General features: G+C 38.6%; 1 protein-coding gene across 1 annotated transcript in view; it reads left to right on the plus strand.

The window, feature by feature from the left end:
- Positions 1-18256, plus strand: part of LOC134648848 (uncharacterized) — a 146467-nt gene that overhangs the window by 30661 nt on the left and 97550 nt on the right. Inside the window, exons 2-15 of the mRNA XM_063503429.1 lie at positions 5772-5833; positions 6294-6495; positions 6988-7092; positions 7550-7666; positions 7761-7892; positions 8021-8136; positions 10424-10673; positions 11211-11476; positions 11584-12319; positions 12516-13688; positions 13786-13995; positions 14082-14375; positions 14458-17448; positions 17536-18204. Of these exons, the coding sequence (XP_063359499.1) occupies positions 5777-5833; positions 6294-6495; positions 6988-7092; positions 7550-7666; positions 7761-7892; positions 8021-8136; positions 10424-10673; positions 11211-11476; positions 11584-12319; positions 12516-13688; positions 13786-13995; positions 14082-14375; positions 14458-17448; positions 17536-18204 (7318 nt within the window). The 5' untranslated portion in view covers positions 5772-5776. The remainder of the gene's footprint in view (positions 1-5771; positions 5834-6293; positions 6496-6987; positions 7093-7549; positions 7667-7760; positions 7893-8020; positions 8137-10423; positions 10674-11210; positions 11477-11583; positions 12320-12515; positions 13689-13785; positions 13996-14081; positions 14376-14457; positions 17449-17535; positions 18205-18256) is intronic.

Consider the following 18256-nt stretch of genomic DNA (forward strand, 5'->3'; position numbering starts at 1 on the left):
TTCGTTAAATTGAAATAATCACGATTACTTAGCAGTGGCGCTAGTGTGCAGGTTGATGGGCTCTTAACAACAGCCGGTTTTGTGCATGATGCTTAGGAAGTCCTCGGGGAGCGCCTTCCTTAATTTCCCCCTGTATCCACGAGAAGTTTTCTGGAAGAAAAATAAGGAAATAAGTAACAGCAGGTTCATGTGGCAGCTATGAATGAAATATTTTCACATGAGTGCAGGCTATTTGCACCCAAAATATAGCTACTAGTAACTAATCGACGGGAACGACCATTTCGGGGAATAATATCCATTGGTTTTTATATATATTATCCGCTAGTTTTTATATATATGTATTATCCCTTGGAGTCTCGTGAAGAGCAATATGAACGCTTACTGATGCACACCAAAAATATGAAAGTTAAGTTTTGTCCTAGACTCGTGGTTGCTGCTTGCTGCGCATTCCGCTAGTCATCAAGCAATAGGCCTGTATTATTTTTTTTTGAATAAAAATATGACTAAGTATGTTTGTCAACAATGCAGCACATTAGAACTAGAACTGGATGCCTTAGTTAAACCTTAAATGCATTCCCAGATTATGATATGATATGATATGATTTATTTATCTCACAATATACAATTTCACTTAAAATTACACATGGTAGATTTTCAGGAATTTATATTGTGATTGTCAGTTTTTTTCACATAATGAATAATTGAATATGAAGAATAACAGTATGTATCCTAGACCCAGTAACTACTTAACATAACTATCAAACAATAGTTACCTATCTCATTGCACAATACAGCCACACTCATACTTATTCAAAAAAGTTACTAAGACACGCCTAGTGGAACGTCACAGTTTTTTATGTCTAGTTAGTACTTAATTCAGTGCTCAAGAGAACTTACCTTCTGTGTGCAAGTTGCTCGAGAAAGGTATTGACTTACAGTAGTCTGGCCAATGGACAAGCCATCATCTTGACTAGTCCCGCGTTGGTAGTTGCCATCAGCTACCAGTATTACAGCTAATACTGTTAAAACCTAAAACAAATAAGAACATAGATGTAATATTTGTACCTAGGTAAGTAGACTTTCCCCTTTAGGTTAGGATATGAATGTTGAGGTAAAAAGTGGCTTAAATAAGTAACCTCTGTTAATAAGTATAAGATTGTGCAACAGAATATCTTAACATACTAATTTTTACAATTATAATATGAGATAGTATTTAAGAGTTTAGTAGCATTGTCATTGAGACGCCTGTCTTACATGGAATACATATTAACTTTAAAGAAACACTACAATTTTATTAAGCTTTACCTTTAAGGTGTTTTGGTAATCCATCACCGTTTTGAGACTCTGCGTTAAGTTCGGCACATAAATGCACTGCACACTCCTTACACTCTGTAAATATGCCGAAACTCTTCGTCTGGCATATCAAACGGGTTGCAAGCGTTTCTTAAAGCTATGCACGAGATTTTTCGACGCTTTGTTTCTTCAACAGCAGCCGCGAGTAGGAATAATAAAATTTGACTTCCCTGCAAATAAAATATTGACTATATTATATAAAGCGGAACATTGTAAGTAATAACTCTCAATATAATCATAGAAAAACGGATATTTACCTGTAATTTGTATTTGTAATAGGTTTATTCACTAGTTTTGCTTTCACGACAAGGCTTATCGTCACCTAAGAAGCACTTAGATAAAATTAACTAAGTTGAACTGTCAAAATGGGATAATATGTCAAATTATCCAACCCCCATGTTATGCAAATTGTCTTCTGTCATCTACCGCTGTCAAATGTGGATAACTCCATATATCGTCTGCTACCATAGTATGCATGATAAAATCGTCGGTAACTAACGTTTTATTCACATATTTTATACCATATTGCGTGATAACTGCTACCGTGCTAAGCCCACTGTAGATCTCGCGAATACCCATGGCTCCGCTATTTTACAGTTTTTAAATTGAATAGTAGAAAAAAACATATTATCAAACTCATAAAATTTCACGACAATCGGTTGATAAATGTGACCTCTAGAGGAAAACAGGGGCCCGATTTTAGAATTTCTAGCGCTCGATTTCGTCACTCGAAAATCTGTGGAAACGGCGAATTGATATTTTTGAAATACGAGCAATAAAAATTGGGAATATATACGGTAGATATTGGCCAGTCGTTTTCAATTCTATTAGTAGAATGTAAATGTCTAGTAGTGGAGATATATTGAAGCGAGCCACACGAAATCGAGCGCTCAATTCCAAATCGTCCCCCAGGCTGCAAAACATAACAAAAGCCTTTTCCCCCCAAGCTAATAATACCACAGAGAATAGAGTGAAATTTCAAATTTTCTTTGCTAATACGGAGACTCTTCGCGCTAGCTTGATCAAGTAGGGTTCCAGCCAGGGCTATAACCGCGAAAATCGAAGTTCGCAAATTGCGGGCATCTTATTATGTCACTCTAATTATGCCTTCATTGAAGTAAAAGAGAATGATCCCTGCTATTTGTGAATTTCGGATTTCGCGGTAGGCCATCTGGGCACAATTTTTAAATCTGGGTAATCGGCCACAAATATAGCCAATGGAAAATAAATATAACGAACCTTGCTCGAAAATTATATTGCGGGAAATTAAAATTAACAAGTTTCTTATTTTTAATTTCCCCGCAATATATTTTTTAATTTTTTCACTTTTGTGTTATGTAGGTACCTTTTTAGCATTAATTACGTATCGATAGTTAAAGTTAAGTGGAGCATTCAGGACGATCAGTTTACTCATATCATACCTAATAGGTAGTAATGGCAGGTATCAGTCGATTACAAGGTAACTTTTTGTGGACTTTAATGTTTTTTAAGTTAAGATTTCATAGTATAGACCAATTCGCATATTTTTTCTTAGGATCTCCAAAATCAACTACCCATAATGAGTTTATTAATTACACTTTATAATGGATTTGACGTATTGCCACGGACACAAGACAAAACAAAACAAAATAATATACAAAAGACATCAACGAGCTTTTCAATAAAGATCAAACGAAGGCCATGATACATGAAGACCTTAAAACCTTTTGAAGTTAATGTTTTCGGAAATTAGCTGAACATAATGAACATTAGACACCTTATCATTAGCTACTACTAATAATACATTTTAATTAATTAAACCACCCCTCCCTCATTAAATTCTATTACTAAAGTCCTCGTCCGTCATGTTTCCGTACACCTTTTACATAGGTGCGCCAAATTTCAACAATTGAGCTCAGTAGTTTCGGAACACATTGGCTGAGATAGATGGCCGGACACAGACTAAAACATGAGTGCCCCGGCCTTTTGAGTTACAAATACATTAAAAATATTTTTAGGTATGTAGACCGCCTGTTGTTTACCTCTGTTTGTATTTCTGTTTTATTTATATTGTTTTCTTTTATTGAGGTGTGCAATAAAGAGTATTTGTATTGTTGTATTGTATTGTATATAGGTAACTCGTTAAAAATGCTATTATAAGAAAGAGTAGAACCATAAAAATAACCCGAATTCATAAAGAAATTCAATCTCATAACATGGTAATATTGTTATAAATCATGGAATTCATGGACCATGGTAATCAGCCCCAATAAGGTGAAAAGGGGGTAAAATATAAGGTGACTAATTAAGTATACGCATACGAAGTCGCGGGCGAAAGCTAGTAGTCTGTGCGGAAAGAGAAGAGTCGTGGAATGTATTGGGCCCCATACATTCCACGACTCTTCTCTTTCCGCACAGACTCTACTGAATATTATTCATAATAATAACCACTTTATATCACAAATTTAAATAATGAAGGTCATCGAAAACCGAACTAGATTTAACTTAAATGACGGTGATGTTACGTATACGGATAGCATAATTATGCTTATTGTTGCGGTTATATAACGTGACCGCGTGTTTCTAGCTGCCGCCGGTACCACTATGTTTTGCGGACGCCGCGACAACTAGGACAACGACATTGATTTACAGCCGAGCATAGTGCTGCACTGGCCTAGCTACGAATGTAGTATAGGTACTTAGTTAACACATACCTACAACAAACTAGGCTCGTCACGCTTAGCCTGAACAGATAAATGTACATTTTTAGCGCTCGCTTGTTTTCGTTAAACTAGGCTAACAAGCATAATGTAAACATTTTTTAACTAAACATTACGTGTTTCTTATAGGTATTTGGACGATAATGTAGTCTATAGGTTAGGTTAGACAGGTTCACCCTTTTAGTCCGTAGCGGCAACATACTTGCCATCATACATACTTAAAACAAAAACGCATCTCTACTATAAGAATTACGGTTCGAAATCAAATGACCAGAAAGAAATGTCAAATGGTTAACGGGTTAAACATCATCCACTCCTCCCCCTTACTGTCATTTTTGTCATATTGTCAGTTATATCAATATTGTCATTCGTGTGTTTCCAATTTGAAAATTTATTTCTTTTTATTCCAAAAGTACACTGTCGATGGTAATGCAATTACAAAGATATTTTTATTAATAGTGAGTGGTCCGCTTTAAGATAAAATATGCACTCGGATATGTCTTATATACTTACTATTTTTCATCAACCTAATAACAATAATGTATTGATTGTGATTGAACATTAAGTAAGTGGCCAAAATAAGTGCCACTCACACCGTTATCTGACCTCGCAAGGCGGCCTTCGCCTTTGTCGCGACTAGCAATTATAAACGGAAACAATATGGTTGCTGGTAACGGCAAGAATACTAGATTTAGTGAGGTTCTGCAGTATCGATATGTCTGTATTGTATTACATATCTGAGTGTATGAACACGTTACTCGCTAACATCTAAAATCAAACACCGCTATATTCCTTAAAATTTCGATATCCTTGGCTCGGGCTTGGCTTAGGTTCACCCGTATTGTAAACTTTTACGGTTACCTAATCTACAGGATGCTTCCTGTAACAGGAGCAATAAATTAAACTGTAGGCTGTACTCCTCAAACTGACCAACATTTGTTCAGCAACTTTTAATGAATCCTTTAGACTTCCTCTTTTTCATACAAAATAAATATTGCCTTCAATGTACGCTGACATCAGTGTGTTTGACGTTGCTTGTCACGCTTTAAACATAACAAAATTTGCAATACATTGCGTCTTAGAATAAACTTTAAAGTTTAATAAAAATCAAAACCTGAGTTTTTCGAAAGTTGCTGAACAAATGTTGGTCAGTTTGAGGAGTACAGCCTACAGTTTAATTTATTGCTCCTGTTACAGGAAGCACTCTGTATATATTCGCGTCGCAGCCGTGTGCACTAGAAACACAAACATAAGGTACCTACTTACATCTTTACAAACAATAAATATGTGGGAGGTAAATCGATATTCTAAGAATATTACATTTTTGTTTTTTAACTCTTAATAATTAGGGTAAACCGTCTATTACTGGGTAACAACCCAAGTAAATTTTCAGAACGAATGGTGTGTGAATAAATAAATTGAATTTCGATTTTAGCCATTTTAGCATAAGGTTATTGGAAGGTGGCCAGTAATAGGCCATTTACCCTACCACTTAGGGCTCTAACTCCATTTTTCTCGAGATTGGACACCAATTATGTTTTTATTACGATAATTATGTTGGCCTTTTAATAGGCAGTAACAAATATATTTAGACAAAATAATTAGCTCTACCCCTTTCACACAAATATATTCTTGACAATACATATTACTTACAATTGGATTGGTAGAATTATACGTTTAATATAATATTTTAACGTAAACCTTTTTATTTTGTTTCAGAGACCATGTATATAGACACCTTACCTCTAGTGGTTTGGACGCTTTTAGTCACAACGACACATGTAAGTACTTCATATACCTACCCATCACATAACAACGGTGAAGTGTAATATGTAGAAGGCCAATATCTTTCGGCCATGTTTTGATCGATTACGAAATAGATGAACTTTTGATAACCTTGCCTTTAGGTAAGTTAAGAATCCCCGGCAAGCTCGGTTCTCAATACAAAAACTAGTTACGCTGTCATTTTAAAACGAGTAGTAAACGAGCAATTTTTGTATATAGATTTATTTATTTATTTATATATCTATTTCGGGGATCTCGGAAACGGCTCTAACGATTACGATGAAATATGCTATATGGGGGTTTTCGGGGGCGAAAAATCGACCTAGCTAGGTCTTATCTCTGGGAAAACGCGCATTTTTGAGTTTTTATACATATGTTTTATTTGACCAGATACTACAGATATTGATTCCTAAACAGGCGAGCGACGTGTGAATATTTTTATCAATTGTTTTACAGGTAGCGACAGAAGGCCAATATGGAATAGGTTTAGGAATAAAACGAGAAGTATTTTTCTTAAATTTAGAAGACGGCTATTTTGGCTGTCAAGTAAACGAATCAACACAAATATTACAATTATATGAATTATCGAAATTATGCGACGGTGTGCCAGACTGCTATAAAGCTTCCGACGAACTTAGGTCAGAGCTGAAATGCACAGGTGAGTCAACTGCTATTATTGAGTTTCTAGTTGATGAGTTATAATAAAAACAAGAAATTAAAATTACTTCATTCCCATTTAAACATTTAATTACAATCCCTTTTACTCCAACTATCTGAAGTAGAAGGGATTTTAATGGGAATTTCATGAATCTTATTTATTTCTTATACTCTAAAATTTTGTAGTAAGTACCTATACAAAAATAACCACTGATCAACATCTTATAAAAGAAAAGAAAAAAAAACAGCATTGTGAACTCATGGCACAGGGCGAATATGCCCGTGTGCCATGGGTGCCCATGCTCTATCATTTACGGTACTTTAATATTATTGATTCTAAACCGACACTGTCTTGGTAATTTTTTCCTTCGTATATGACATTTATTTCAGTTTGTAATGTAAAATTGTAAATAGTAGTGTGTCTACTTGAAATATTACATATTAAAATATTTACCTACCTACTACAAACCCTTGTATTTATGTTAAATTTTAGACGATTGTACCAAAGAAGATGGCGCGCAGTGTATAAACGGAGCTTGCCTGAACGGTGTGTGCCATTGTAATGACGGTTTCGGAGGATGCAATTGCCAAGAAACCGGTAAGTTTCCACATCTCATTTTTTAACCTCTTTCACCGTTTTTCTTTTATTTATTTTTAACAAGCTTTTATTAGGTCGACCTGTATGTAACTATGTAATGGAATCTAAGGTAACTAATTTAACCATCTTCCAAGGATCGTAGCGTCATGAAAATTGGCAGCTGTATGTAGTTCTGATGACAATACAATAATATGGTACTGTCGAACTGATCTGATGATGGAGACAGGAGGTGGCCATAGGAACTCTGTGATGAAACAACACAACCTAATTGTGTTAGGGGTTTTTAGAATTGTCTCGATGAGTATTAGTTGTCTGTCGTAAGAAAAGTACAGTCAGCGATAAAAGCTTGTACCAAAAATTATTTTTTGCCAAAAACTTATTAATAACAGGAAACAACAGAATTATGTATTATTAAAGCATGACAAAAACCTCATTAACGCGCGTATCGCTGTTTTAGATGTAAACGAATGCAAGGAACGGCCATGTGATGTTTTTGCTCACTGTACAAATACGGTGGGTAGTTTCCAATGTTCCTGTTTCCCAGGGTACGAAGGCGATGGTTTTACTTGCAGAGGTTAGTACAAAGACTGATACTTATTATACTTGCGCTATTGTGTTCAGTAACTTAAAAAGTATGAGATTGTATTTGTCGTTTTTGTAATCGCCAGATATAAACGAATGTGAAGATCCAGCAGTGGCATCACGATGTGTAGCAAACGCTGAGTGTTGCAATTTGCCTGCTCATTTCATCTGCAAATGCAATCGTGGATTCGAAGGAGATGGCGAGGAAGAGTGCCGAGGTATATTTTTTTTACGATATAAATATTATTAGCAAAATTAGTGCGTATCAAATTCGTACAATTCTATTACCATAAGATTTAAATTAATCAGTTTTTGAATTTTGATTACTTCTAAATATAAATTTTAGATATCGACGAATGTCGACGACCTGGCGCTTGTGGAATCAACGCTGTCTGCCAAAATTATCCGGGCAATTACACGTGCGCCTGTCTAGCTGGTTACACTGGAAGTCCGTTCGATGGTGTAAGTTATTTTGCAGTGAATTTAAAAAATATTTCGAATGAAGGTAAACCGGCGTAAGATCTCGGTGGCGTCAGAAGAGCCTAATTGTCAAAGTGTGGATGAATCGCAATCTGGTCTGGATCTCGTTTTATAATACATCAAAGAGAGAGAGAGATGGAAAGAGAATTTGCTTCACTTCAGTTGTATAGAGAAGAGTGCCTTGACACACATTTTGGAAAATGTAATTTACTGTAATACTAGTAATACCACTAATACCTAGTTATTGAACTATTATTACAGTTAGTACTTCTTTCTTTGAAGTATTATGGACCATGATCCAGATTGGGAGTCATCTACACTTTTGACAATTAGGGTACCTCTGACGTAACCGGGATTATTAAATAAGTGCGACCCCAAGTGTGTGATGCACGATCGTGCGACATAATTTTTTTAACGACACTGCAATTCTGCGAAGTGATATTGTGCGACATATATATTCGACCAAACTATAGTCCGGTAGTATTTTTGATCGAAGTTAAATTGTGCGACATATTACGGCTCGACAATACTTCTAGTGCACGACGGTATTTGTGGGTCTACGGGTAATTTATTTTTAACATGGTCTCAGTACTTACACTGTTTCTTCTAAAAAAACATTTCCTTCACAACTGAACTAGACGGAGCCCCGCTTCGCGGGGCTCCTATTTCAGGGCGCTTTGCCCTTCGGGCATCTGAAGCTACCTAAAGAACCTAACCTACCTATTGATTTATATTTCGCACACACGATGATTCGCTCAAACGGCACATCGTATAGTCGTGCATCGCCTAATAATGTTTCGCACGAACAATAATTCCCACAAATGACATGTCGTACAATCGTACATCGCCTAATCATACGTCGCACTAACAATACTTCGCACAAGCGTGTGTCGCACTCCCGTAGTAAAGCCTGATTATTCAGTATTTTATATATGTGATTAGAGGAAGGGTACAAACTGGAAGGGTACGATGATAAATGACAATTCAATACAGTTTTGCGACATTTGGCGTTTTTAGGTTATAAATTGTATGGAGATTAGGGCTTGCAATATCGGACGGTTTCCAATTCCGGAACTGATTTTCGATATTGGGTCCCAATTCCGGAATTCTTAGGGTTTATCATATTTTTATTAGATTGTTTAATAAAAAACAACAAAAAATATGATATACTGATACTTTACGTTTATTAAAGAAAGTATTGTTTTAGAGAAATTTAATCTGAAGTATTATTAATCGAAAAATATCAATAAATTGAGTAGTGCCGTCTTTGCACCTCTTATTTTAGCACCTTATCACTATGGTCACTTTTATTCACTTCAATGATACGGTGTATTTATTTGGGGAAACTACGCGGATGCTAGATTTTTATTCGGTTACATGCCCAATTTAATATAATGTCTAAATATAACGGCTTCGTAGCCTAGTAGGTAGGTAGAAAGTGGCCCTGTTTACGAAGATGACGGTCCTGGGGTTCCGATCTCGATAAGGTCATTTATTGTGTTATGACGATTTGTTTCTGAGTTATGGTTGTTTTCTATGCATTAAAGTAGGTATTCAGCTATAGGTACATATTACCTTTATGCATTGCCGACTAATGCCAAAAACGCAAGCCTTATTGAGATTACGCTTACCTATTAAGTTTGGTTTTTTCCTTACTAGTTCCTAAATTCCTAATTCAGAATATTAGCTTCTACAGGATCCGAAAATTCCATGGAGGAAACTTCTTTCTGAATTGAGAATAAAATATCCAAATGCTTATAAATTTTAAATAAAAATTGCGCGTTGGTAGGATTCTGGGCAAGTAAATGTATGGCTTTGCTTAAGCAATTATCAAAAGAAAAAAAAATATGGTTACGTTATAACGGGGCATGTTAATGCACGCTGCTTTGACTTCAGACTTTTATCAGTGACGGCTATTATAACACCAGCATAGTGTAGTTTTCTTGGAAATTTTCAGTAGTATACGTATTAAAATCTAATAAAAGTACTTAAATCCAATTCCGGAATTTTCGATATTCAGTTGTCTCAATTCCGGAATTGTAATATCGGAAAATTTGTCCGAGATTCCGGAATTTAGAAATTCCGGAATGCAAGCCCTAATGGAGATGAGATCTATCATCGTACCCTTCCAATTTGAAAAATACTGTTGTACCTATGTGCCTACTTCCTAGTAGATACCTCATTATAAAAATAGCCTAGCTATAGCGTAGGTACTTATACATAATTCATTATAACATGCATGTCATTGAGTCCTCTTTGATCGGGCTAGTGTGTGGACGTGGATGAGTGCGCAAGCGGGTCGGCATGCGGCGCAGGTGCGACGTGCAGAAACGTGGAAGGCGGGTTCGAGTGCAGTTGTCCCCCCGGCAGCGAGGGTGACCCGCGCGTCGCCTGTCAGGAGCTGGACGCGTGCGCACGTGCCCAGTGCGGTCGCGGAGCTATCTGCCAGAATCTGCCTGGCGCTTACCGCTGCGTCTGCCCGCCTGGTTTCCAAGGCAACCCAGAAGTAGGATGCACTGGTGAGCAACCAAAATGTCTCAAGTGAACTGCTAACCTACTCTACTACTACTACTACTGTGTGGTCTAACGCTTTGTGGTATTGTAAATGGTCGCGTGTAACGAATCGCGCTGAACACTACCGCATCCGGACGCGCGGTAGCTTCACGCTTTTACTAATTATCACTTCATTCGAAACATTTACCGACAAATGTAACGAACCAATTTTCAGCTAGTTGGTGCATTCACATCGGCGTTCGGAAGACAACTGCCCGAAGACTTTTGTAGCTAATGAGTTTTATGTTGGCGACAAGAGGCATTGACGGATCCTTGTTCGTGAAATATTTTGTTTTATTAGATAAACTTCTTCCTTCCAGTTTCTACTTCACAAATTTCGACGATTCTCTAACACTGTTTTATGCTCAGTCGTCTGTTCTCCTATTTCTTGCTCTTCGTAGACTTCGTAGTGGCCGCCGGCGTTCCTATTGCGTGCGTATTGTCTTTATATGAGGTGCGCCGGCGGTAGATGTAATTTAGACGTGAGTTGTTTTTTACACCAGACGTGGATGAATGTAAGAGTAGCAAGAAGGTTTGCGGCGACCACGCCGTGTGTACCAACACGGTGGGCAGTTACGTGTGCGCGTGCGAACCGGAGTACACAGGCGATGCGCGCGCCCCACACGGCTGCCGCGACGTCGACGAATGCGAAGCGCTGGAACGCCCATGTGGCACGCACGCCGTCTGCGAGAATGCTGCGCCCGGCTACAACTGCGTCTGTCCTCAAGGATACAGAGCCAAACCTAACCCACAAGTCGCCTGTGAACAGGTAAATAAATGACAATTGTTATACTATGTTTGCAGTTTAAGCTCAAAAATCAGACTTTCATAATGTTATTGCATAGGAATTATTCACATTAATTGATATGCTTTCAGATCGACGTCAATACTCTATGTAAATCTAATTTTGACTGTACAAATAACGCCGAGTGTATAGAAGATCAGTGTTTCTGTAAAGAGGGATTCGATGCAAAAGGATCTGTTTGCGTTGATGTTGATGAATGTGCTACAAAAACATCGACTTGTGGAGAAAATGCCATGTGTATTAATACGCTCGGGTCATACGAATGTGAGTGCGCTACAGGATTCGTAGGGTCACCACCGACAGTAAAATGTCGCGCTCCGTGCGATGATGTGAAATGTGGAGATCATGCCTTCTGCAAACCAGACGGCGCTGAAGCTTACTGCGTATGTGACGATGGTTGGACTTTCGATCCCACAGATATAGCAGCCGGTTGTATCGATATTAATGAATGTGACACCTCTGTTGGACCAGTCGGGCGCTGTGGTATAAATGCGAGATGTTCAAACACATTGGGTAGCTTCATGTGCCAGTGTCCAGAAGGTTATACTGGAAATGCCTATAAACAGTGCATAGATATCGATGAATGCCAAACTGACGGAGCATGCGGAGTTGGCGCTGAATGTATTAATCGAGATGGTTCATACAGCTGTGAATGCGCTGAAGGTACAGTGCCCGATCCTGATCCACGAGTACGATGTGCTGAAATTCTTTTATGTAGAAATAATGATGAATGCCCCGGTAATGCTATATGCGATCAAAACTCAAGATGTTTATGTCCAGATCCTAACGTTGGCAATGAATGCAGGCGTAAGTAATATGTATCACCCTATAAGTAAATAAATACGTCCAGTCAGCAGTAAATAGAAATATGCATTTCAAGCAAATACAACTTAGTAATAAAACCATTTGACTTAATGTTACATTCTTGTTTCTGACTGTAAACCATAATCATACATACACAACAACATTTTATCATAATTTACTATTTATTCGTCTGTTGTAGATCCTTGCGAAACTTTACATTGCGGTAGCAACTCCGAATGCCTACTGACAGACCAAACAGCTCAGTGCACGTGTCGAAGTGGTTTCACTGGAAACCCGTCATCTCTCGGAGGTTGTCAAGATATAGATGAGTGTCTGTCTAATCCATGTGGCACTGGAGCTGTTTGTACAAATTTACCTGGAAATTTCCAATGCGAATGTCCTGGCAGTTTCCACGGGGACCCTTATATTGATGGCTGCGTGCCAGGCAAAATGCCAAGTGAATGCAGTGACACTAATCCTTGTCCTCTCGGCGAACAATGTATATCACACGACGCAGAAAATGTCTGCATTTGCTCTCAAGGGTACATTCGTAGTAAAGAAACGGGTTTGTGCGAAGACATCAACGAATGCACTCAACATGGTCACTCCCCATGTGGTCTAAATGCAATCTGTAAAAACCTACCGGGCAGTTACGAGTGCAAATGCCCCTCGGAATATAGTGGAAACCCTTACAACCTATGTGAAATGTGCAATGATATTAACTGCCAATGCCAGCCACCATACAAAGTTGTAAATGGTCATTGCGTTCTATCAGGGTGCTCAAAAGATAAAAAATGCGGGAAGGGTGCCGAGTGCATAGTTATTTCAGACGGAGTAAGTTACTGTGCTTGCCCTGCCGGATTTTCTCAAACTCTCGATGGTTCATGCGAAGATATAAACGAATGCACTGCTGGTCAGCCTGTGTGCGGAATCGGCGCGGAATGTATGAATACAGCGGGTTCTTTTATTTGTAAATGTCCTCCAGGTTATGGTCAAGACATCACTACTGGGCATTGTAGCATAAATCAAAAACGATGTATTAGTGATTCTGATTGCTTTTCTAATGAAAAATGTATCGAACCTGGGAAATGTGTTTGCCCGCCGCCATTTTATCTAGACGTAACTGACGGTCAAAAGTGCAAAAGTCCATGCGAGAGGTTTACTTGTGGAATCAATGCAAAGTGTACACCTAGTGACCCACCTAGGTGTATGTGTATGGCGGGATTCGAGGGAGATCCATATACAGGTTGCACTAACAGAAATGAATGTCATAGCGCTCCCTGTGCATACGGTGCGATATGTCACGACAAAAAGGGTGGTTTTCAATGCGAATGTCCTCAAAATATGATTGGGGATCCTTATAAAACCGGATGTGAGTATAAATTAATACATATACTTAGTAAGATTGATCAAATAATTATTATATTGGTAATAATTCATTATGAATTCGTCTTTCATTTTGGTTGTAGGTAGCGTCGAGGAAGAGCCGACACAAAAACAACTTTGTAGCTCAGACAATGAATGTCCGAACACGCTATCATGCTTGAACCACACTTGCCTATCACCTTGCGGCAGTGTTTCTTGTGGGCCTAATGCGTTTTGTGAAGTCGATAATCACGCAGCATGGTGTCGCTGCAATCCCGGATACACTAAACCTGAAGGTGGAAAGTGCATATCCGGTGAATATTAACTTCAATAATAACATAGAAAATAATCAAGCTATCCATAAATTAACATGTTAATAATAATGAAAATCAATTTCCAGGTTGCGATTCGTTCTCATGCGCTTCTCGTGCAAAATGTATTATATCGAAGTCAGGGGCAACATGTGTGTGCCCTGAGGGTATGGTAGGAAATCCATTCCCGGGGGGCTCTTGCAGAAGAGACGTTTGCGGGCCGGGTGCTCCGTGTGAGGAGCCCATGTCTTGTGTGGCGGGGCGTTGTCGCCAGCGATGTGAAGGCGTAGTATGCGGAGTAGGCGCCTCGTGCAATGAACAAAGTGGAAAATGCGTTTGTAATGATTTCTTTGTCGGAAACCCTGATTTGCTATGCATGCCACGTAAGTATACTCACACTTAAATTTGACGTATATAATGTTTTTGTATCCATTTCACCTTTATAAATAATATTTTATATTTTAGCTATTTCACCACCAACCTGCGAACCAGGATGTGGGGATAATGCACATTGCGTTTACGGACTTTCAAACGCTTGTAAGTGTAACAAAGGTTATACTGGAAATCCGTATATTAAATGCCTCCCTCGGAGACAAATAACTTGTGCTAAAGCATCTTGCGGTCGGAACGCTGTGTGTCAACAAACACGATCACATGTCGAGTGCCTCTGCCCACCAGGTTATATTGGAAATCCAAATCTACAATGCATTGATATAGATGAATGTAGCTCTAAACCATGTGCTGAGAATGCAATTTGCATCAATACCCCCGGAAGTTTCAGTTGTATTTGCAAAAGCCACTATGTGGGTAATCCGTACGAACTTTGTTCGCATGTATCCATTTCTAAGTGTACCGAAGGCAACAGTTGCACTTGTACTCATAATGCTACTTGCCCAGATGGATACATATGTGAAAGATCCAGATGTGTCGATGCTTGTCGCAAAATGTCTTGTGGTCTGAAATCAATATGTGAAGAAGGCATTTGCCATTGTCTACCCGGATATACAGGAAATCCCAACAACTTGCAACATGGGTGTGTTCCCGATAATAAGTGTATGACAGATGGTGATTGCAAAGACACCGAAATATGCTTTCAGGTAGCAAAAAGTGTAAGAAAATGCGTGGATTCTTGCAGTAAGTTGCAATGTGGACCTAATTCATTGTGTGTTAGCTCCAATCATCAAGCTCATTGTTTATGTGCTGAAGGGTACGTGGGTAAAGCAAATGACGTTAAATCTGGTTGCTATTTAGAGCATGGCGAACCAAATGTAATGGAATGCAATGGACACAGCGACTGCACAGATCCACAACTTTGCATGCCCGTGGATGAATCTACGAATAGGTGTATAGATTTATGTTCAACTATAGCTTGCAGCGCTAACGAAGTGTGTAGAGTGATAGACAATAGTGCACGGTGTGATTGCAAAGATAATTTCCGTTGGAATCCTGTAACTTCTATTTGTGAGCAACCATCTACTCCAAGCTGTGAAAAAGATGATGACTGCGACAACAACAAGTCATGCCAAAAAGATGAACTCGGTGTAAGGAAATGTTTTGACAATTGTTTGGCATTTAGTTGCCCTCAGAATTCAAAATGTATAACTAGACGCCATAAAAGTCAATGCGAGTGTTTATCGGGTTTTATAGGAAATCCCAATGACCGTGATGGATGTTTACCTATCAATAAAAACCAATGCGTCGATGATGCACAATGTCGAGAAAATGAGATTTGTAAATATGTTGGTTCTATTAAAAAATGTACATCAGCTTGTCAACAAAAAATTTGCGGTCCGAATGCTATCTGCGTTACCAATAACCATGCTGCAAAATGTCAGTGTCCATCTGGTCCCTTTACCGGCAATCCCGATGATCTAGAAAAAGGGTGTCAATCAGTTCCATGCATATATAACACGGATTGCTTAACCCACGAATTGTGTAACCGTATGATACATACTTGTATGAATGCATGTGCCGAGGATTCTTGTGGTGATAATGCTGTATGTATAGCAGAGAATCATAAAATAAGTTGTCAATGCCCAAGTGGTTATAAAGCGGATCCACTACCAGAGGTTAATTGTAGAAAGATAGAGGTCTGCAATCCAAACCCTTGTCATCCAACTGCCATCTGCGAGCCACATCTTACATCCTACACATGTAAATGTCCTGTTGGATTGACAAGTGACAAAACAGGAGTATGTAGAGTTCAAGACGATTGTCATAATGGTGATGATGACTGTCCGTTAGAAGCAACTTGCGTCGCAGGACGATGTGTAAATCCATGTGACGGAGCATGTGGTATAAACTCTCTGTGTAAAATTGTAGATAGAAAACCTATATGTTTATGTCCCGAAGGTTATGAAAACATTCAAGGCGGTAATGCTTGCAAGAAAAAGTTGCTAACCTGTGATAATGATGTTCATTGCGACGGGGATGTGTGTTATAATGGACAGTGTTTAACGGCTTGTAAAAACTCCAGCCAATGCGATAAAGGAGATATATGCCTAAAGAATTTTTGTATGACTCAATGCGCAAAGCATTCTCAATGTGGCATTGGACTAGCATGCGTAGGTGGACAATGTTTAGTTGGCTGCAGAGTTAATGACGACTGTGCCAGCGAAGAATCTTGCATAAACAACAAATGTGTTAATCCATGTCTTGCAACACGAGTGTGTGGTCCGAATGCTATTTGTTCAAGAATTAATCACAGTACAAAATGTGAATGTCCACTCGGATTTGAAGGAACACCATCTCCTCAACAAGGCTGTGTACGGATACCAAGTGCATGTAGTAGAACATCCGAATGTCCACCAGATCATATGTGTATTGGATTTCTGTGCCAAGTGCCTTGTCAAGATAACTCTGGGTGCGCGATTGGTGAGAAATGCAGCGATAACAAATGCCACAAAATCTGCCACTCCAGTGGCAACTGTTTGCATGGAGAACATTGCAGTTCTGGATTATGTATACCTGGCTGCAATTCAGATGCAGATTGCCTTAGTAACCAAAGTTGTAAATCAGCAACATGTAAATGCTTACCTGGTTTTAAAATAAATACTGACGAATGTATTAATATCAATGAATGTTTAGACAATCCGTGCCATCCATCAGCTCAGTGTGAAGACACAATAGGGTCTTTCAAATGTATTTGCCCAACTGGAGCAATCGGTGATCCTTATAAAACTGGATGTATACTACCAAACCAGTGTAGACGAGATGAACAATGTGACAGTTTACTTGCTTGTATACGAGGAAAATGCCAGAATCCTTGTCAGACTAAAGCATGCGGGTTGAATGCAATGTGTTCAGTTTTAAACCATAGAGTTGCATGCTCTTGCAAAAAAGGATATCTCGGCAATCCACTAGACAAAAATATTGGATGTTTCAAAGTGGAATGTGTCGATAGCTCAGATTGTACCAGTGAAAAATATTGCAATAGTAGAAGTAACAAATGTTCCGGTAAGTTTTTATTATTATCTCCGTAGGTTAGTGATTATTTCAAAATTACTTTGCAGATTAATTTTATAATTTGTATATTGTTTTTAGATAAATGCGATGATTCAGCATGTCATGGGGGTACGTGTAAAATTATAAATCATAAATCAACGTGTACTTGCCCAATAGGATTTAATTTGAATAATAATGCCTGTGAGGATATTAACGAATGCCTGAACAATCCTTGCCCCATAAATTCAGATTGCGAAAATTCACATGGATCTTATGCATGCAAATGCATTAATGGAACAATATTAGACACAAGTAAAGGCATTTGCAAACTACCCGGCGATTGTTTTTCAAATAATGACTGCTCGGAAAAAACTACGTGTATTAACAGTCAATGCATCAACCCCTGTCAAAAATCATCACCATGCGGTGAAAATGCGCAGTGTATCGTGGAATCACATAATGCTATTTGTGAGTGCCTGCCAAATAGCCAAGGGGATCCTTACAAGAAATGCACTAGATTCGAATGTACAAAAGATACCGATTGTTCGTCAGAAGAAGCATGCGTCAACTACAAATGTGTAAACTCTTGTAGTATTCCACGAGCTTGCGGCAGAAATGCTGATTGTCTTTCCAGGAGCCATATCGGACATTGTTCGTGTTCACCTGGCTATACTGGGGACCCAGTGCTTGGGTGCGTCCCAATACAGTACTGCACTGATGACAGCAGATGTTCTTCTGGCACTAAATGTGTCGATAATTTGTGTGTCGGTACGTAAACTGCTGGCCTAAACATTTTTTTTGTTTTACTCGATGTATCCTA

This window comes from Cydia amplana, chromosome 6 (assembly GCF_948474715.1).
Source record: "Cydia amplana chromosome 6, ilCydAmpl1.1, whole genome shotgun sequence".
Classification (NCBI taxonomy): domain Eukaryota; kingdom Metazoa; phylum Arthropoda; class Insecta; order Lepidoptera; family Tortricidae; genus Cydia; species Cydia amplana.